The 23,612-nt window shown below is 35.9% G+C and overlaps 1 protein-coding gene across 4 annotated transcripts in view; it reads left to right on the top strand.

The window, feature by feature from the left end:
- The window catches only part of LOC128675795 (microtubule-associated protein futsch), a 163,337-nt gene that overhangs the window by 107,438 nt on the left and 32,287 nt on the right, over nt 1-23,612 (top strand). For 3 of the 4 annotated variants that reach the window (XM_053755470.1, XM_053755471.1, XM_053755468.1), the window contains exons 3-7: nt 943-1,115; nt 3,614-3,842; nt 16,608-16,766; nt 20,189-20,370; nt 22,795-22,966. In XM_053755470.1, coding sequence (XP_053611445.1) covers nt 943-1,115; nt 3,614-3,842; nt 16,608-16,766; nt 20,189-20,370; nt 22,795-22,966 — 915 coding nt within the window. Of the gene's footprint in view, nt 1-942; nt 1,116-3,613; nt 3,843-16,607; nt 16,767-20,188; nt 20,371-22,319; nt 22,450-22,794; nt 22,967-23,612 lie in introns of those variants that run through there. The other variant, XM_053755472.1, reaches the window with a different exon arrangement.

Below are 23,612 nucleotides of genomic sequence, written 5' to 3'. Positions count from 1 at the left end.
ATGTTTTTACCCGAGAGAAGCCGGGAAGGACCGCTAGTGTAATATATTTTGTGTTGACTTTGATATAAAAAAATTGTATTTATTATTATAAACGATATTCTATTCTATTTTCTGTATGCCCGCTTCTTCAAATAAAAAAACAACTAGTTATAGGTGAACCCATAAATATTAGAGGTATTATCAAAATCTGTATGCGTTGTATATGAAATGGAAGTGTTTTGCTTTGCGATTGGCTATAACGGACGATTTTTGTGGCTAACATAAATAGGATAATTGTATCCCAAAATTTCTACAAAAGCAAAGCCCTGTGGAACAGTTAAAACAGGCAGAAACCATACAACTTTCCCGTCCTTGGTCAGGCAAGGTCTCTGTCAAGGTTCGAGCGAGGCTTATGAAGATTTATCACCTCAAAAACGGGGAGAATAGACGGCAATATTGGGTGGGTCGGGAACGCTAATGTTGCTACCAATACGCCCTGCGCAATTAATGTCATATTTTCTAAACGAGATTTTCCCTGAATGTGTGTCGTTAAACGTGAATTATTATTAGTTGGCTAAGGAAAAACAGTGCAATGACATTTCAGACAAAAGAGAGATTTTGTAGCCTATAACAGCTGTCCATACTTGCTAATTTGTATTTTCTTTTTTTTTGTTTGACTATACTATTATTATAAAGAGGTACGCGTTTGTGAATTTGTGAGTTTGTATGTTTGAGGCGGGTTATCTCCGAAACTACTGAACCAATTCCAACAATTATTTCACCATTAGAAAGGTACATTATCCAAGTTTGCTATTATATTTTATCTCAAAATTCCCACGGGAGCGAAGCACCGGGCAACATCTAGTAATTAATAAACTCAAAAAGTAATAGGCCAATTTTAATTTAATTTGATGCAGAGATAGACGAATTTTATATAATAAACAACTTTATGTCTTGCTACAGGCGAGCGTCTGATCCAGTACGCTTCAGAGAACCTGGTGACGGAGATCCTGATCCACCCGCAGATGAACACGCTGATGCAGTGCATGAGGAACCTGCTCAGCTCGTTCACCAGGCACAGACACTTGGTGCACGCCGGCTACACGTTCGCCGGCAACGGCTCCTGGATTATGCAGGTAAAACTTACAGACTGAAAAGTATTCTTATTTCCATTATCTTGTTCTTGATTTCTGATGCTATCCCACTGCTGGGCAAATGCCTGTATCTCCAAGCTATTCCATCCAACGCAAGCAACCATTTCTTATAGGTTCATTATAGGTTCGCAAATCACTACTACTACGAACGCTTTCTTGGTTTGCCACGAAATAGCAATATGTTCTTTCAGCATTTCTTCTCAGCATTGGTTCCGAAATGCCAGTACTTTGTATCTGTTTGAGGAGCTACTGTATAAAATAAAATTTGACGTGAATGAAACATGCCTGTAAAGTTCTAACTGTTTTAGATCTCAAGTTTAATAAGATCGATTGTTATAGTCTATTCTGCATTTTGATTCAGGATTTCCTTATGCAACAGCAAATTACAAATTAGAATGAAATCTAGTCGAGCTCTAATACCGAAACTAAATAAATAAAGCATTTTATACGAGATATACGTTATCCTATTTCCATCTCGACATTAAATGAAACATCGAAAATCCATTTAAGGAATCACATTTCGCCGAAATTAATCTCTAATTCGTTGCCTATCTGCGCCGCCATTTTCTGCCCACCCATGAATATTTGATGCGTATTTTCTGCTTGAATTAAATCAATAACGCTATTAAACATAATATAATTATATTGAAATATTACTCATAAGAAGGCATGTGGCCCAGCTGATGGTAATTGGTCTACTACAGCTTAGTTAAAAGAAAAATATAATGCTAGCACTGCTGTTTGACGCCAGAAATGGATGAGAGTGAGGTACCCATGCAGACGACCTTTGAACCAGGTTCTATCTCTGGGCATTATATTAATTATATAGGTACACAATACTTACATCATTATTCTATCGTATGTTAAACTGAAACTCTTTTAATTCTTTTCTCTTCTACAATCTTCTTCTACTTTTCAATATTCTCACTTCAACATTAAAAAACCTTCTCTCAAACTTCTCAGGAATTACATAAAATGTAAATGAATCTTACCCAACATCCCTCACTAACTTCATTCGGCGTGATAACCGCCATTTGAACAACGTAATCAATTTAACTTCAGAGCGAGCAGCTTTCGTCAATTCATGTCAGATATATTTTGAGTTGAGTGTCTGTGATCGATTAATTTGATGACCTAAATTTATTGGTATAAGCAATTGAATATCTGTAACTTTAGGTAATGATGGTATGATAATCATATCAGCATAAAGTCTCACGTTTACAAATTCAGGAGACTCAAAACAAATATAGTTGGAAAGAGGTTGGACGAAAAAGAATCACACAGCTAACAAACAAGCCTTCAGGCGCTTGGTAAAAAAATCTGGTATTAATTAGGTCGCAAGTCTATGGATGTGTAGATTTATCAGCAAAGCCAGCCAACGTTTAATTTCCGTAACTGCAAGTGACAAAGTGACTCTCGGATGGAAACAGGATGAGAACTGAATGCGGCGTCATAGTTTCTAATTATATTGCTGTAAAGTTAAGGCCTCTATACATATTGCAACTTGTCTTGTAACTGAGAGGGATGCACGTATGTGATAGAAGTATATGGCTCTCATTACTTCTTTTTCTATTGTACACGTGTCTCTCTCGGTTGCAGCATTAAGTCGCAATGTGTATCGAACACTTTCGTATTGTCAGTGCAGTAACGTGACATGTAGGTCGGTTTTCGTCTAATTGTACCACCTATGAGTTATTCACAAAGTGATAATTGTAATGGCGTTACTAACTACAAGAACTTAATGATATTCAATGTAAATATAACAAACATATGAATATAACGTAAGATCTTTATATTTTTCTATATTTTTCTATTGAAATTTAGACAAAAGTAATTGATACGAAAAAATAATTTTAAAGTTAATATTATCCAATGTGTAATATTATAAAATAAAATTCAACGATACAGGAGTTACAGTAAATACAAAGTAAATTCGGTTATATTGATGCGTAATCCCTTACCCGATTTTTTATTTCCCGAGTTATTAAATCCCGAGTTATTAAATCTTCATCGGTTATATGGCTTCATCTTGTTTCTATTTGTATATTTTCATTTAATGAAATAAAATTAAAATGGAAATATGTTCAAAATAATTGAATTTGTCGCATTATTAAATGTTCAAAGGATAAAATTGAATGGACATTTCCTCAAAGGCTATGTAATATTACGATGTCATTTTTAGCCATTACGAATCTAGGTATGGACTTTTAAACGAATGAATTAAGCGATTCAATAAAAAAAAAAGCTTGTGTCCAGAAACGAAGTTTATTTAAGACCTTCATTCTCACATTATATGAGAGCTTGTTTCATATGCAAAAAGTTTGGGCAATGTCATATTCTAAATAAAATATTATTTATCAAAGCTAATAGCTTCTAGCGACCTTTTGGAACGACCACGGCAGAGATGAAATGCCAGAAGAAACTCATTCAAACAGGTTCCCAACAAGTCAGAAATGTCACCTTATATTTATCTCTTGCAGGACGGCACATTTTCTTTAGCAGACTTCACCGATGCATACCAAGAGAACGAGGTGCAGCGCGTGATCCGCGCGTACGAAAACTCCATTTCGATCGACATACACTGCTCCACCAGTGGGGGCGGCGAGTGGGCCAAGCTCCCAGAGATGCCCTTCGTCAAACACTGCAAGATTAGGGTCAACCCCACGGATATTCTAGACTCCGGCTCGCAGGCCATCAAGAATTTTGTCGGTAAGTGTTTTCTTTTTTATTCTTCATAGTCGTATTCCTCATGGCTGAGGGTCGTGGTCATTACGTGGAATGAAACACACACAACAACTTTCTTGGCATTATTAATGGAGTGGTTTGCCATTGCCTTTTCACATTTCACACACAAGTTAATAATGTTAATAATAATCAACCAGTGTGCAGGTTTCCTCACGATGTTTTCCTTCACCGGAAGCAAGTGGTGGTCGATGAAAACTACTATACATGAGTCAGATTTGAATACAAACCCATATGGCACGAGTAGGATTCGAACCTGGGACCTTTTGATCCACAGGCGGGCGTCTTAACCATTACACCACGTTTTTTTTATGCTACTACCCAAAAAAAATGTGATGTAATTGACATTATTAATAAAAACACTGTCTACAACTAGATTGTCGTGTTGTAGGGAACTATAGTCGACTTTTCGGTTGATAATCACGTGTCAGTGACCTGTTTTTTCATTAATGGTGTGATGTCTTCAGGGTTTTATTATGTCTGTGAGTTTTTTCCTTCTCTATTTACATGATTAATCAATATCAACAAAACTTTAATGGTTATACTCGTATGATACACTACTCCTTGGGTGTAATCGATTATAGTCAATGTATATTTCTATGATTATAGTTAAATATAATCATCATTTAATTGTCACACTGTCAAAACATTGAAAATTAGAGCAAATACTTTAAAAAAGTTATATTTAAAAAAATTATATATATATATATATATATATCAGTTATTCCGTGTGTTTAAAATATTGTCAATATTCTGACAAGTTATACATTAAACTGAAACTAATTAAATAAAATTAATCTATTTAAAGTTATAGCCGTCAACTTTATTCGAGGACAATTTGGGACTTCTATCAAGTTATAATTACGAGCGGTCCAAATTGAGTCGTCGTGAATGATTCAGACTGCAATGTAGGTCAGACAGGCAGGTGGGTACAGTCGACTGCGGCAACGTATCCTGCGTAGATCTTTATACTCTGGAAATAGCGATGACATTGCAATGAATGTTTTTAGGACTTGCCGTTGGCTGTACAGGTACGATCAATATGCGTACGGTCCCGTCTCATATTGCTAGGAATTTTGTGACCTAGTTATTTATGTGTTTAGTTTCGTGACTTAGAGTCGTAATGTTTCAAAGTTGGTTTAGGTTTCAAGTAGGTAATTATATATGAACATGTGAAAGTTTTCCAATTTAATAAAGGCAGATTTACCATTTTTGTTTAACTAATTATTCAACGAACGCCTGTTCTTATAACATTTGTTTTCAATTGTCGGAGTGCAGTCATACTTTGTAAATCTACTTCTTGTTGATTAAACTAATGACTCCCTTTGTAGACTAGCTAATTGATATTACCGCTACTATAGTTAAGATAAATTTGAAGAAAAATATTGTACTGCTTGTTAGGTATAGCTAAGAAAATGATATGTTTTTTCTTTGTGATAGATTATATTAAAAATGAAAAAAGAAAGTTCTTAGTTTAGTTCATATTGAAACAAATAGATTTATGATGTCGACTTGTACCAAACTTTTGGTATAACTTCTCTGAAACATATGAATCACAACTACTATACTCTCAGTTTTAAAGCAATATTGTAATTAATATTGTATTTAAGAATAGCTTTTAGTGCTAAACGCGTCGCTGAGTAATGTATTTCTTCTGTTACTTCCATTTGTGTTTATTTCGATACGATGAACATGTAAAAATCGTAATGTAAATTGTAAAACGTTCTGGACGCTGCGACACAAGCGTCGCTTAGTGCAAAGTCCACAGTCCAACTTATAAATTGTAAATCTAACTACTAAAATGATTCTGTCAATTATTGTACTTCTTTTCTTTTGTGAATAAAGTTATTATTATTATATTATTATTATTAGTTGATAATGAGGCGAAACAAACAGCAGACAATGCTTTTTCACCAAAACGCCTGAAAGCCAGAAAATTTCAGAATTTGATTACATTAACCCCGCAGTTCTCGTGAACGAACGTTTCCATTCGATAGTGCAAATCCAATGACGAGCGAATGGGCCCCGCTTCAGCCGAATTCAATAAGATCCTAGTTCCTCGGATCCCATCTGCGCACGTCATTTCAAAAGGTTCTAGAATTAGGAAATATATCTATGTAAATGTATGAGTTAATTCCAACCTACAAATAAATTTACGAATTTTTTCTTTCTGACATCGTTGACCCTTATTTTGAGACTGGTGTCCATGGGCGGTGTTTGCTTACCATCAGGCCGCATGCTTGTTTGCCCACTGTGTTATAAAAACACAGTAAACTTAGATTTCCAGTAAATAACAGATCCATCCATACATATAATAAATCTGTAAGTACCTACGAGACATTAAAGAAAAAAATATTATAGGGGGTCTTTATGGGAATGTGTACGTGTACTAATAGAAGCCAAAACTTTTTTTTTTAATTTTTGTTTGTCTGTTCACGCATCACGCAAAAACTGCAGGATGGATTTGGATGCGATTTTTACAGTTGTATAGCGAATGATCTAACTTAACATCTGCTGCTTATAACCCGGGATATTGACAATAATAAGTTACGAACGCACGAAATAAACGCGGACGAAGCATAAGCTAGTTTGCAATAAATTCTTTTAAGACCTTTATGAATATGAAAGGACGCAATCAGATAAGAGTGAGAGAGAGAATACGTGTTAAAGTATAATTTCCGATATCAACAGACAGCGACACAAGTTCCTACACAACATTAGTCGTAGCTGAGTGAATAATGTTGAATCAAACTGGTTGTATTCAGCTAACGATGCCTCTTGTGGTGTCGCAGACGGGTTGTGAATGCTGAATAGTCTGTGAATACTGCTTCTCTATTGAATAATAATGGATATGTATAATCTGATGTTACTAGAGCAGCAAGTCACTATATTGATGATATATTTGTCTTTGTAATAGTAATAGAATCTCGTATGACATGCTAAAAAATAATTGTACACTGAACGACTATATACAAATTTTATGTTCGTTAAAAAAATTATAGAATTATTATTACTGTCATGAGTGATTCCATCGAACGTTTTCAAATTGCAATATTTAGGCTCATTATCCGCATTTAAGTCAAATATGAATTACAATGATGACGAATATAAAATGCAATATAACAGTGATTCAGATCATAATTAATAATTACAATTTGATTTACTTCGTGCTATTCAAGCCACGATACGAGAAGCAGATTTATAAAGACAGCAGATTTTTGTACCGGCTTTTATTTAAAAAACATAATAAGTTTACACTTATCCTTTCGCAGGAATCACGCTATTAATTGATGAAAACCGGGCGTAATAGTTTTTAAGTTCATCACAAATAGACAGACATACTACAGAGGACTTTGTTTTATAATATGTAAGGACTAAGGATACTGCAAAAATATGTACGACCTATACAAAAATATTGGTTTCGGGTACTGATTTCGATGCATCAGTATCGGAAACTTGCTTAAGGGAGAAACGAAGCTGCACATCTCGAAATCTACTTACAAATCTCAGAACAGCCGACAACACCTCACAAATTACCACAATTGTGCCCCATAGTTCAGAACTACTCACAAATTCATGTTTCGCCTACAAGCGTCGGAACTCTGTTGACATTTGCATGGATCTAAACTTAATGTGCCAACTCAGGCTTCAGATAGTTTCTGTTGCTACCACAGTTAGTTTTGGAGTTTTCAGTGCTTTATTAGACGAGCAAAAATGTTGAAAATTTCTCTGCATTGCTGTCTGCTGCTTACAGGGACGATTTTTGTCACCATGTGTCAAAGACAAAGATTATTTATTTGCAAAAACATGAGTTTACATTTTTTTACAATGTGGTGTTAAAAATAAACTTAATCCAATCATGTTTCACCGTCCACGGGTATGCGAATTTAAATGGAGAGCATGCTATCATCCCACAAAACAAAATCGAATAAATAAAAGTAGATTAACTAATTTTTATCTAAATCTATCATTAAAAAATCGTTCAAATTATAATAACATATATCAATCATCAAGGATCTTTTTAAATAAATTTAAATTCTGATCCTTAACTTGTTGTGGAATTTTGTTATAAATTTTAGGTGCCATACATACAATACTTTTACTGAGTAATGCCGTTTTAGAAGGGTGTAAACATAGTCTGTACACACAAACATGTGTTTGTGACACTGTCACTGACAATGATATTGACCCCAAATATGCGTACGCATGTACATACGTGCACATGGTAATAGTAAACTACTTATCTCGACTGATAGTAGACACGCTATGAAGAACCTGGTAGGTTATAATTGTTATATTAATAACTTAAGTGTTCTTTAAATTTGCTTCCCGCTACTTTATATACAACACTCTGTATTTTTACTGGTAAAATAAGTTTTTTTTTTTAGAAAAATGTCTTTTTTGACACAAGCTTTCATTATTGTCAGCGATCCTACTGCATTCAATGTGTGACATGTCCGTGTAGTAAACTGTTGAGGAGTTCCCACGTTTGTAGCCGCAGTGGGGGTGCACCTGAGTGCTTATCATAATAATGCATTGTCATTCAAACTAAACGTGTGCATGAAATTTCAGCTCATATGGTGTTCGAGACATAGTTACATTGCAAGTTAAATAATAGCTTTTAAAAAGCCCTGGGTTCCTTCATAGAAGCGAGTATTCGGGAAATGAAAGCTTGGACTATGTGAATTACATTCATTATAATGCTGTAATCTACTTCAAATCATATTTTACGACCTGCAAACGTTTTCGTGACTACCACGATGATTTTAAGTTAGTTTTTATTCATGTTTTACGACTAACCTTGGGCTTAATAAGAAGTTTCGGCCGAGGCTTTATCGATCCCTTTATTTGAAGTTCTTTTAGTAAATGATAGACTTAATTTATCGTCATTTATAAATTATTTTGACAAACCTTCACCTTTCCTACTTGTCATAGTCGCTGCTTCATCATTATCTATTTTAAATAGATCATATTATAGTTAAGTTTCTAATAATACTCCATATATAGTACTCTCTCTCTCTGTATGTCTTTTTTCAAGTGTGTTATTGCTAATACTTATGTTAGATTTTATTCAAGTCGCCGAAAAGCATTTGATGTAACTTTTACGATTACCTATCTCTACTTGTCTCTTATTCATCAGTCTGATTTGTGTGTTCCAGATATTTTCAACTATGACACTCGAAATCTTAAAAAAAATTACTTAAATTTACAACTTGCAAATCAAAATCAAATCATTTATTCAGAAATTAGTCCTTCACAGGCACTTTTTCACGTCATATTCTAAATTAAATTATATTTACCAAAGCTACAAACTACTGGCATTTCGGAACGACCACTGCTGAGAAGAAATGCCGAAAGAAACTCATTCGAACAGTGTTGGTCACTATTATGCCAGAAGGGCTTACCGTTTTTCAAATATTAAATTTATGTATAATTTTTTATTTGCCTGAAGTTTTAACCCTTTTTGAATTCGATCTAAAAATCATTAGTAAATTTTTTCAAATCAGAAATAGGTATTTATATATTTACTAGAGGCCCATCCCGGTTTCGCTTGGAAGAAATAAATTAAACACCCTTTCTCAGGTAACTGTCTCAAGGTATTATTGAAAACCATCGAAAAATCCGTCGAATAGTTTCTGAGTTTCTCAGACGCGACAACATACTTCTTTTTACAATATATAAGGATTTTCATATAATCTATCTTAGGACTTAAACAACATTAATATAGAACGAGTTAGCAACTCACACCCGCCCGTAGCTGTTGGGAACTAAAGCAACTTTGCCTACAAATCGTAACTTTGACCGTGTAATTAACTTCTAGGCATTGTGTGGGTAGTTGAACATTTCCAATTACAGTCTTTGTTTATTATTTTATGAATACGCGTCTTAATCTGAATACTACTCTCCATTTTTTCTATTAATACACTTTTGAATAATACTAGCGATATTATACATTTATCATACTTATTTTATGTCCACTGGAGCTAGCAAGAATTTTTGAAAATAAACAGCGCCTTCTATCGTATATAACAGGAACTATTCATATATCTATCCTATTATTATAAAGAGGTAAGCGTTTGTGAGTTTGTATATTTGAAGCGGGCAAACTCCGAAACTACCGAACCAATTTCAAAAATTCTTTCACCATTAGAAAGGTACATTATCCAAGATTGCTATAGGCTATAATTTATCTCAAAATTCCCACGGGAGCGAAGCCACGGGCAACATCTAGTCTGTTGTATTCCTTCTTTATTTATTACTATACCCTGTTGCCAACTAAATATACCTCGGTCTGGAGTAACATACTGGTTAAAAGTAGTTATAACTTTAATGTGATTACGAAGTTTCAATTGCTTCCATAACTGCTGTACTTAACTATTTAGTTAGAGTACCTACGTTATACTACCTCATATAAATATTCATATATTTCGTTCAACTGAGTGTAACAGTGATGCGGTGGTGGTGTATTGGTTAAGAACCCCGGCTGTGTATCTAAAGGTCCCAGGTTCGAATCCTACTCGTGCCACATGAGTTTGTATACCAATCTGACTCATGTATAGTAGTTTTCATCGACCACCACTTGCTTCCGGTGAAGGAAAAACATCGTGAGGAAACCTGCACACTGGTTGATTATTAACTTGTGTGTGAAATGGATAAGGCAATGGCAAACCACTGCATTAATAATGCCAAGAAAGTTGTTACGTGTGTTTCTTTCCATGTAATGACCACGACCCTCAGCCATGAGGAATACGACTATGAAGAAGAGGGGTGTACCACGGACATTAGTTTCTTGTTCGGTATTACTATTTATATTGGCTTACTCGTGTAGTGTCAATTCTTTATTTGACATCGAATGATACTTAGTTTTAAGCTCAAGTTAAAGCGTAATTTAAGCTAAAGTATGTTTTGTCTCGTTCTGTCGATGTTATGATGAAAAGTGAATTAATGACATAACATATTTTGGCTTAAACTATGTTATGTTTGTGTTTCATTCCACGAGCTCCCATTCCAATTTTTATTGTCTTTAAATGTAAATAATGGGTTTGTATCCGAAATAAAATATAAATAAATATATTAGGACAAATCACACAGATTGAGCAAGCCGCAAAGTAAGTTCGAGACTTGTGTTATGGGATACTAACTCAACGATATTATATTGTATAATATATATATAAATAGATAAACATCCAAGACCCAGGTCAATCTGAAAAATATCTTTTTCCATGTTGACCTGACCGGGGATCGATCCTAGGACCACTCTGTTCACTGGCAAGAACTTTACCACTACACCACTCTATCTACACTAGTATTCTATGATTAGGCATAGAATACTCATTATTTATTTTGTGTTGTTCTTTTAATAAAAAATACTGAAAAAATATAGACAAAGGGAAGAATAGTTATCCGAGGCCAAATTATGAATCTAAAGGGCGGTAAGCTATTTCTATCGCTCAAATCACAAAAATGCTTCCACAATACTATACAAATTTACGGTCTGTCGAGAACAATCTACAGAACAGAACTCGAAACGTACAAAGATCGCATTTGTCTGTGGTGATTTACAATTTCCTCCCGCCAATTTTGATGTCATCGGTTTATTGTGCCAAGTTTTGTGGCGCAATAACCTAAAAGACAATTGGTTCTTTCCAATTTTCAAGATAAGATACAATCCAGAATGTTCTCACAGTTTTTTTTTACTCGGAAAACATTTTATACTGTATCTTGGAAGCGTTGGTGTTAAACTTAATAACTTCAAATCGAAATCAAATCATTTATTCAGAAATTAGGTCTTCACAGGCACTTTTTCACGTCATATTCTAAATTAAATGATGTTTACTAAAGCTACAAACTACTAGCATTTCGGAACGACCACTGCTGAGAAGAAATACCGAAAGCAACTCATTCAAACAGTGTTGGTCCCTATTATGCCAGAAGGGCTTACCATTTTTTAAATATAAATTTATGTATAATTTTTTATCAGTGATATAACAATGTAAGTACACAATAAAGTACATGGTCAAAAGGTATACTGAAACATATTATGATTGTGATCAAGTGCTGATGAATTAACCAAACAAAAAAAAACTTTTAATAAAAGATCGAGCTGACCAGTTCCCCCGTTCCCCTTCTAAATAATTTACTTGCAAATAATAACAATAATCGTTTTTAATACGAATAAATCAGTTGATAAAAACTTTGAAAATTCAATGAAATGGAAAACGAAAATATGTATGCATTGAAATGGTATTTTGTTTCTTAATTACATAATTGATTTAAATATATGAATCGCAATTTTGATTAATAATCAAATATTCATTGACAACATATTCATAACGATAATTTCATTTGTACCATACAATGTTATGTAACTTTAGAAATATCTACTAACTTTAGTCTATCTGTCAGTTCCGCTTTCACGGCTAAACCGCCGGACCGACTTTAGTAAATTTTGGTATACATGTAGTTATAGTTCATAGTTCTTTATTGCTTTCATTTGGTGTACATTAGGTCTTATTGTAAGTAACATTTTAAGTGCACAAATGAGCCAATTTAATTCACGTTATACAATATTAAATATTAAATTATTTTTAATATTAAAGCATTATATTATTTTATATTATAGTTAATTAATTTATTAAAAATAAAAATACAAATAAAAAATATTAAAAAAAAATTCGAAATGATATAAAAATTACAATAATTGACTTTCAGTTTAAGTACCTCGTGGTTAAAGAACCACGTTCAAACGTAGACTACTTTTTGAACATAATATCAACCACAAAATGACAATAATGGGGGGTGAAAGTTTGTATGAAAATCATATCTGTTCCGCTTTCAGAGAGAAATTCACGCGGGCGAAGCGCCGGGCAAAAGCTAGTTGATTTTATAATTATACTTTTTTCCTTCATTCTTCTGCAATAGAATCAAATCTATTGCGATCCAATTAGGGTATAATTAAAGTATATTCCGAACATCTTTTAGAAGGAAAGTAAATTAAATAAAATACAAATGATAAGCAATGAATGGTACTGGAAAGGCCTAAATTTGTGTTGATGGATGAGCAGCAAGGAAATAGCTTTCACTTTTTACATTATGATTCATATGTTCTTTTGCTCTAAACTGGGCATTCAATTCTTAAAAATAGGTCCTATCGGGAAAGTAGACCAATAGTTCTGAAGCGATTCTTTTACTTTTTTACTTGTATCTGACTGAAAAGAAAATTTGTTCTAAAATTTAATTTTGCATATGAGCCCGTAGCGTTTAGTGAAATTTAAAAACCTATTTTGACATATTAATTTGACGTAGTATTTTAATTTTTTTAAAATGATAAAATTTTGAAAGTACAAATGTTTGATTTGTACATTTGTTTGAGTTGTGTGGCTACAAAATTCGTACTAATATTATAAAGAGAAAAGTCTTGTATTCTTGTTTTTTATTTGTAACGAATAAAATCAAAACTACTGGGACGATTTTGTTTAAATTTGGCACAGATATAGAAGAATCCTTCAGGAGTGAAGTAATCAACTTTAAAAATAAATAATATGGTTTTAACTACTTTGAAACTTTCGCGTTGCATAATTTTATACTAAATAACAGATATTAAACCCGCACATACCTATTCTATTTCCCAGACGTTTCGGACCTCGGCGCCCAGTGACCAGATATGTGCGTGTTGAATAGCTATCATTTAGTATATAAAATGGTTTTATCCGAGCCAAACCGGGACGGGCCGTTAGTGTGGTATATTTCAGCGAATATCAGCCATTGCTCAATGTTAACATAAGCAAACAAGCAATGGACTGAGTAAGAAACATGAATGTCGAATTGGACACCATTCAGCCGGTAATGTATATAACTTCAAATAAAGAATTTTGTATTTCAAACAGAGAAATAAATATCATTCATCCAGATGAACGAATGAATAGCGTTTCACATAAGAAAATTCTTCAAAAATACTAAGCCTTCGTGCATTTCCAATAAGTGCTATTGAAAAAAGCTAAAAAAGGCATTGAAAGCTATAGAGAAACGTTTCCATGAAATAGGATGGCTTTTGAAGAGCCCTATTGAATGCTGGAACGAACTCTTAAAGAATTTTCAATATTCACCATTTTAAATACGCGATTTAAGACGAGGCCAAGAAGAAAGTTGGCATTTTTTTCTTAAAATGTTGAAATTATGTATGTATTTATGCAGTGTCGTAGTGACGTCACTATTACGGAATCTAAAAACATTCTTACGAGAAAGTCATATTAATGCAATATTAATAAAATAAATTAAATAAAATGATATTAAACTATCATGTTTAGTTATTTATATATAGGTACTTTTATATATTTAATTTTTTACTTACTCAAATGGTAACAGCGTCATTTTTATGCATTTTCATTAAAATTAACTTTGGAAATTTATAAAACCTCTCTTACAGCTTGTAATATAAATCCTCATTGTACGTATCAAATTCTGTGTCCATTATAGGTCAAAGAAAATTTTAATGAAAAATCAACATAATTTTCTTACTTTAGTCAAATGAATTACTTGATTTTAAACTCTACTTAAAGTGGGTTGCACCAGTCTATTTTGACGTTAACTTTATCCTGAGCAGAAAGCAAAGTACGCCATTTTGCCTAAACGACAATTTGTCTGGTTAAAGAATCCTAAGTACATTAAAATCTCCTTGTGGCGACGACATCTACCACGCCACATGCACAACGACGCAGATGTAAAAAGCCGACCAAACGCAACGAATAACAAGCCACACAAGTGATCCACGACTCTACGGACAGATGGCACTATGGTCGACTAACTACTAGAAGCTAATAAGCCTAGATCGCGCAGACAGTGCGTTTTCGATTGGAAGCATAAATACAACCTCCGACATGACACCGTCGGAGCCGTGCGGTTCCCCAGGTGCAACACCTAGCCTGGCGGGAAGATCTTCCCTTTGTGGCGGTCGAGCATAATCACCTAGCTCCCGCTACATCCTCATTTTTATAAAGCAATAAAAAAATAAAACTAAGTTATGACTAATTAAACCGCTTATTCCGAGTATAATATTTTAACCTCTATTGAAATAAGCAATTTTCGTCGTTAATCCATTCACCTAGGGTATAAAATGGGTTATTAAACGTGGAGTTAATAGGGTGGAAATATACAGGTTTCTCAGGTCATTGATTAGGGTGCCTGAGGTTGGGAGATCTAGGTCATATGTTGCTAAGGCGGAGATGAAAATAGGTTTTTCATATATATATAGAACTGTATACTGTCTTTAGTTTATGATTTATATAAAAAGTATCCCACAGAAATTATTTATTTTATTTTAGATAAGAATGTTTTCAACACACTCGCTCATAAATAAAACAATACAAAAATAGTCGCTTGTTGACTTCAAATGTGTCGATAAATTGTTGTGCATTACATTACATACTCTGTTTTGTTAACGCTATCCGCTACGCATCCCGCGAAAATCCCGTCTATGTAATGACACACTTCAAATATAGCAACTGTTACATAAAACGTCGAACCGTGGAATTAGTAAATAGTATTATATTTTTTGTTCCGTTTCGTCAACAGTTTCCTTGAAGTTAGTAAATGACTCGAAATCCTTCAGGCCATATCCGGATGTCAATCTGAAATGCTAATGTTTGCCAATTTGTATGGTAATCCAGCCTAGAAGTCATGTTGCTGAGTGCAAAAGAGCCTATTTTTCTATGGATTCAAGAAATTAACTTTATGTATTGTATATATTTTTGACGTGACAACGTCTTAAATTAGGTTGCGGCTGGGAGTCACTTATGAAAAAGTGTAACGCCCGGTAACGTTACGATGAGTCACCGAACGAGAGAGAGGCCCGCCGAATGCCTTGCGTCTCTCTCCCACTCAACTATGATCGGTCTGCCGCGCGCGTAAAAAGACGTTGTCACGTAAAATCTTCGCCCGTAAAACCGACTTTACAGGCAACCATTTTTTTTTATTATTTACCTTTATTTGTTATTTTATTTGTTATTTTAAAAGACTGCGGTGAAGTTTGTTGCGAAGAAGCTGCCTTCTCTTTCACCTACGCTAATAAGTAAATTTTTAAGATCAACATTGTAACGTCAATTTGTATATGGGTCTGGATCAAAGATTTTGGATATGGGGATTATCCAAAATCTTTGGTTTGGATAGTCTAGTAAATAAATGAAATTTATTTATTTCAGGTAATGAATGGATGGTTCTCAAAATTTCTCGACCGCTGGGGACGCGCTGTCATTACAATTTATCAAATCTTAACAAAGAGAATAATTTGTTTTACTATCTGACTTTAAAATAATTAATCTGAACTGTGATAATGTACATTTTATGAACGATTGATTTTGGAAATGATTCTTTCCTCAAGAAAATTGACGGATCGTAATGACAGCGCGATCATAGCGGTCGAAATGCTCTGAGAGCCAAATATATTATCCATAGAATTAGTAGATAGTAGGTACTCAGGAGTACCTACTTTCCATGATTTTATATCCTAAATGTCATCTTAAATGTGCCCCATTGCTAAGTCCGGTCCACGGAATTAGTAAGTACTAGTACTTACCCTGCAATTAGTAAAGATAACGCAGAAATTGTATGAAGTTTCTACGTAAGCCAACGCATGTCATGTCAAAACCACAACATGCCCACAGCGCGACTCAGCAAAATAGAGCACGGCCTGTGGCTGAATGAAAAAATCGGAATTAAAATCGAATTTCCCCACAGCATACCTCGAGCCATATGTGGTGCCAGCGAGCCTGGACCAGCTGCTGGTGTCGAGCGACGTGGTCGGCAACATCAGGTTCAGCCACCCGACGCTGTATGTGTTCCCGGGGGGACAGGGCGACGCTGCACTCTTCGGCATTAACGGATTCAACATGCTCGGTAATGTTTCGAAATATTTTTTATTTATTACAGGTTCGTAGCACGTGGAAACCCCCTAAAACCCCTTGCTACTGCCAACCCTTATAGGAAACATACGTGATGATATGTATGTATACGAGCTGTTTACTCGCCAGCGTCGAATAGTATTTCTGAAAACTTTTTAACGTAATTATATCTTTTTTTTATTAATGTTCATGACAATTACTTGATCAAATTTCATTCAAGTATCAATATTTTTGTGTATTAGTCAATTAAATCGTTTTTGGTCCTCTTTTCAACATGATTTTTACCCCCTTTTACCCCCATTTATAGTATTTTTTGGGTTTGTTCATTTTCAACTTATAAATAGAAAACTAAGCACAAAGGTGGTGATCTAAAAATTGCTGGCTTGATGTTGTCAAGGATGATATGCTTGCCTATGGTGGCAATTAGGGGTGCCAACGACCGCGTCAAGTTAAGACGAATATATAGGAAGGTTCCAGGGATCCAACTCTCTCTCTCTCTCACAACTGTTGAAGAAGTAACCGGGAATACACTTAGATGAGAGATACGTAAGTTTTCATAATTGTATTTTGCTTGAATCAAATTCGCAAAAACGAATAGATTTGACTTTATGATATTGTAAAAGCTTTTGTAACTTGATTTATAACACAAATTATATTGCTTTCCTAAATCCAACATAACATTGTACAAAACAAAACGCTTGCAAGTCATTCTAACAGAATGATAGCGCCGAGTCACTATAGTTACTTAGTCATATGTTCAGTTCGCTTCTCCCAATTTTCCTAAGCGAGTTTATGGATTTTGCTCCAGGTTAGATCAAATTTTTGTGGATATTCCATCTGTTATTGGCTCGCCGCCAATCGCCAAGGCCTCCAGGTATTCGCTTTGATACGCCTCAATGGAAATACCAAGCCTCTATGAGATGATTTTGCTTGTCCGGAACATGACGAAATAGAATTGGGTAGTTTTTGCTTAGTCATAGTTTTCGATCATATTTCCTAACTAAATAAAAAAGAAATAAAATATTTTTATTCGACAAAAAAATTACATAAACTTACAACTAACTATGCGACTTAAAATTAACAATACAGTAAGTATAATTGTCAAAAAGGCGGCCAGCTCAGCGTGTAGCTGTGGCAGAAACCATAGCGCTGATTTTCAGCTGGCACCATGTTAATGTGGCCAGATGTGGGGGTAATGGGTGGGGCAAAGTCTAACCTAAGTCACTTTGTACCCTTACAACTACCTAATTAAACTAACTAAACTACCTAACTACCTTAACTACCTAACTACCTTAACTACCTATCCACATTAAAAACTAAATATTTGCACCGTCTTGACGTGAAAGGGCATACAAACACAATTTCACATTTATATAATATTAGTAGTATGAATATAGGTACCAAAAAAGGAACGATATATATTTTTTTAATTCATTAAAAATATTTTTTTCAGTCAAGAGTCATTACGATGTCAGTAACAATACGCGTTAACATTAGTGTTACACTTACAAATATTTTGTACAGACATAATACAGCATGAATCCGTAACAAACGCTGAACCAAGCATCCCATCAGTCTATAAATACTTTCAGGATACTGTTGAAGCTGCCACTTTTTCTGATAAAGGCTGAAAAACTATTTGTATATAGTCCGCAAAGATCTCGAGGCACTGCAATATTCACATAGAGAATTTTTAATAACCAGCGGAATCCATCTGAAATACCAATCCAAACGTTTGGATGCATCAGTTTCAATCACGCGATCGCTCGTCAGTTGACAGAAACCGAATGAAACTGGCACTATATTGTGATATAAATTGAAATGGACATGTTTCGAGCGATGTTTGCTGTGTGGATCCCGATTTCATGTGCGTGCAGCATAAAATATTGCTGGGAGATTTTTGATTTATTTCGCTAATGATATGATATTTATGTATGGCGCTTATTTCTGGCCAGCGCTTTAAATCACTTACCATCAAACTTGACTTGCTTGCTCTTCTGAAGTCCCATACAATAAAAAAAATGTGGTATACTTCAGGAACTCACGCATTCGTAACCACATATTTCATAAACCGGCAATTTACGTAGGGATGAGAATAATACGAAACTAATACAAAACATAAATGAAACTAATTAACGTAATAATTTGCCGACTATTTTAACTCTTAAATTGAATGATGACGAAGTATTCATGAATCAAAATTTCAATCGCATCTCAAATACCGAATATTTTCTCAATTTTGTCCCACTTGTAGATAAAAAATTGTGGACTATGTCACTGTTGTATATACCCTTTATTGGTGTTGTTGTCCCGCCCTGATTGTGTAGTGTTTACACAGTCATGTTGGCGTGTTCTGTAACGCTTATTGGACAAGCTCTTGATGGGTCAAACTATATATTGATGACATTGTCTATGGCTCTAGTGTTCTATATCAATACATTTGTTATTGCAAGTTTGTCGTTTCCGTCTATAAATAGCACAATATTACATGTTCGTTGGCGGGTTAAACTATATTGATGACTTTGTAATTTTATCCTTACTTTGATATGTCATAATATTACAGTTTTACTACAATTATACTCAAGATTTTCGAAACCTACAAATAATAATTGTAAGTTTATTTATTCAGGCATAAAAATACCTATCAAATTAAATTTATATCTTTAAGATTCTAATGGTAAGTCATTTTCTCGTGTTGCGCTAGGATCTCCTATTTCAATCCCCCAAGGGATTGAAAAGAACTTAAACACTTTCATCTCTCGGGAGATTCTTATGCACTAGTTTCCAATAGAATTCCCTATCATATTCCCCCAGGCGGTCACAGGCACTTACATTCCAAATGTCTTAGTACCCAAATAGAAATGGGAAATTCACGCGGGCGAAGACGCGGGCAAGAGCTATTGTAATACATCAACATATTATATATCCATAAACATTTACACCCTGTCAAGTGTAAAAGCTTAGCGGCAAAAGCTCGGCCTTGGCTCAGTAACGTTGGTTCGTTGCCAACATCTTATTGGTCCAGAAAGCTCTCCACTCAGTGTCAAGTTACAGCGAAAGTGATCGCAAGAATTAGCTTTCTAATAAGAACAATTAGCTTTCTAAGAAGATGGTTCTGATTTCAATACCTACTTTTGATCAAAAATGTTACTACTATACTTTTTGTTGTAATTAGATTTACATATTAATCACTAATCTTACCTCTAGATTTGATTCAAGTTGTGTAATGATGTATGGGATGTTTTTTTTAAACTTTTAATAAAACCTTCCTCTAAAATGACTCGATCTGTTAAAAAATCCGTTGCATTTAAAATCTAAGCATACATAGGGACGGAGAGATAGACGGGAAGCCACTTTGTTTTATACTATGTAGTGATGATATACGAAAAATTCAATAATATTATTGTTATGTTCCAGTTGACGGTGGCTTCGCCCGCAAGGCTTGCTGGTGGGACTTCGCCCGCCACCTGGACCGCCTGGACGCGGTGCTCTTCACCAGGATCAACAACTGTTCCATGTCGGGCATGGCCTCGGTGCTGCGCAGGAAGGCCCAGGCCAATGTCTACCCGCAAATTGGACACTTCTTCTGTAACCTCGAAGTGAGTGTCCGGCATCCAAAGGTTTTTCAAAGATTTTCGTCATTTTCCCCACATTCGATCACGCTGAAATCTGAAATTCTATATATTGACAATAAAGTGCAAATTTTTTTCTCATTGATCGATAATTTTTATCGCTTTTTCCCCTTTTTTTTTTTTTTTTGTTTACCCAGGGGAATGCTTGTTACGCACTGAGTGTGGGACTCCTGGGCCGCTAGTCGGCCCAGCCTACCCACTAAACCCCTGGGCGTTTTCACGCTGCCGTTATGGGGGACGTCACGGGGTCGCAAGGCATTCGACCGCGACGGCCCCCCGGCCGGCCTTTCGGCCCCGACCTGGGCGGGCAGCAAGCACAAGTGCTAACCACCCGCCCCTTACGCCACGCGAGCGTGGCGCGGACCATCAAGCCCGCTCCGCATACCAGTCAGAAAGCTGACGGGGGGAGCGGGCATCACCGACCGCTGGTCCTGAAGGGACCAGCGATCACAACACACATAACACACACACAAAGTCTTGGGTGCCACAGGGCACCCAAGTCTGCCTCTGTACGGGCGCAAGAGGTGATAGGCAGGTGACACCCACACATTGCACCCGATACAGAGGCAGCCACCCTTCGGCCGCAGAGGACAGGGGGATCGTCGAGAGACATACCGACTCTCCTCTTCCCCTGCGGCCCCACCGCACCGTGTTTAGCGCCACGGCCGCGCTGTGGTCGCGGAGGACAAACCCCGCGACCCCACCTCTGGTCCCCTCTAGTTTCCACATCCAAAGGCTGGTGGCGGGTCACCAGCCAATGGCAGTACTACTGAGGGGACCGTCCACCAGGCCCAGAGCACCCACCAAAGTCTCTGGGCCTTGGGTTCCTCTTGGTTCACCGGGGTGGCTGGTTGTGTCAGACCAGCCCCCCCGGTTACTAAGCCCCACCATCGCGACAAGATGGGAACCCGTCGGGGGGATCGCTTTTTCCCCTATATCAACAGCAACAATCTGAAACGTCTAATTTTTATAGATCAGCAAAATAAGTAGAAGAAAGACCTCCATTATAAATTTTACCAGGGGTTTATCAAATCTTCAATCTAACTATAATTTCAAAAGGAGTAGGAATCTTAACCACTGGACCACCACGGCTTCTGTGGACTGAGACGTGTGGAAAAGACCATTTGAGTCCTATGTCCAGGTGTGGAACATTAAGGCTACAATGGCAGGCTTTGATCGTCCGTATCGTCTGTATGGTTGTCCAATACTTGGCGCCACACGGCCGCGTCGCAAGGTCGCTGTAACCCTATCCAAGGGTCGCACATCATTGCCCACGGCTTACTGATTACACTGCGTCATAATGTTAATAAATGCGATCAATTCCATTTTATTAACAAAACACAGGTTTTAATATAGTGTTAATTTTGACATGGTTTAAATAGGACACAAATATATTGGTATCTTTATCACCCGACGACAGAAGATGGAATGTTATACGTTTAACGTGCATGTCTGTCCGTGACATTGTAGCAGCCTATCGGCTCAACCGAATTTTGTTTTAGTTTTTTTAAATAGAATATTTATTAACCGAGCTCTCTTCTAGCAGATGAGAGCATGCCAGGAACTTCGAGGTTTTTTTATCGTTTTATTGTTACGTGGCTAGATTGTGATTGATTTTAGTATGGTTCAATGTCGAATAGTTATTGTAGGGTCCTAAGGGACTAAAGGACACATAGACTTGGTGGTCGATAAGAAACAATAGCATTCCCAATGAGGTACGACGTCATGCAGGCTTGTAAGATCACAGCCGAATTTTAAGGATTATTTTTTACGCTGACCCCGTGCTTTTCAACGTCAAAGTATCGATTGTAACAGGGAACAGGCGAGCCGTGTGACAAAATTACTAACACTTGATTCCTATATAGAAATTAACACTTTTGTTCATTAATGTACGTTTCTGATCGTGTTCAGCTGAGCACAAATGTGTGGTTCCCAGTTACCTTCGATATTGGACCTCGGATGATCGTATTTTATTAAGTAGAAAATCATAAAATTCATATTCAGTTTTGTGAAAGTGAAAACTCATATAATGTAATTGGAATCGAGGTTAGAACTTCTTTATTTATAATTTGATTTTTCTTATTTTTTTTTTTAGTTTAACACGGTATTATTAACGGTATCCTTGTGAGGTTGATTCGTTGTCCGTGTAACCATATTTCGATAGCTTAGTAATTAAGAGCAATGTTCGGTTAGCCAGGGATTTCGATTCCCGCTCGAATCTTCATTTTTCATCTCATTCATCATCCAGTGGGTACTTTATGTGGAGTCGGTACAGCACGAATTTACATATATATATATATATATATATATATATCTGATCTGTTTATTTTCACCATAATATTTCATCTCATTCTTATTTTCAAAGTTAATTGGCGCAATCAAATATTACAGGAGCGACGCTCCCTCGCCAGTCCAGACGGGGACAAGGACGCCGACGCTCTGCTCGTGTCCCTCCTGCAAGAGGGTTCGGACATGATGACAGACCTCCGTCACCTGAACCTGAAACCCCAACACTGTTACCGGAGCCCTGAACCCATCAACCTGTACCACAAAGTTGGACATGGTGATTTGCAATTTTCTTTCTTTTTTTATACTACTGCTAGCAAACAAGCATTCAGCCCACCTGTTTTGGAAATGGACACCGCATTCCTTCATTTCGGTCGTATTTTATACTGGCTGAAAGTCGTGGTCTTTATGTAGGATGAAACACATACTTTTTTGGCAATATTAAAGGAGTGCGGTCTGCCTTTTCCTTTCACTAGATGATCAATTAACAACTTGAGTGCAAGTTTTCTCGCGATGTTTCCTTTCATATCATTTATTCATTAACATTATAATAATAATTAAACAAAAGGTACCTCTAATATAATAATATTAGAGGTATCTTTTAGATCTAGGCACCTAGGTAATTATTAATGTTGATTAGCTTTTACCCGCGGCTTCTCGCGATGTTTTCTTTCATCGGCAGCAAGTTGAAGTTGAAGGTCTATGTTATTTATCATATAAACAAGCACGTATAGCACGTTACAAACATTTACATGCTGTCTCTTTCCCTTATCGTGTACGCATCGTGTAAAAAATGACCCAACGGGTGGATTATATGTTAGTGGGTGGTTGTGTGGGTGGTGGTTGGGTGATTGTGCTATAATAGGTGTGCATGTGACATAAAAAAAATCTATGATCACATTTACTGTGTGTTCTAAAAGTAT

Source organism: Plodia interpunctella, chromosome 15, assembly GCF_027563975.2.
Source record: "Plodia interpunctella isolate USDA-ARS_2022_Savannah chromosome 15, ilPloInte3.2, whole genome shotgun sequence".
NCBI classification, from domain to species: domain Eukaryota; kingdom Metazoa; phylum Arthropoda; class Insecta; order Lepidoptera; family Pyralidae; genus Plodia; species Plodia interpunctella.
Note: the sequence above shows the minus strand (reverse complement) of the source record. Positions and strands in the feature narration are given on the sequence as shown.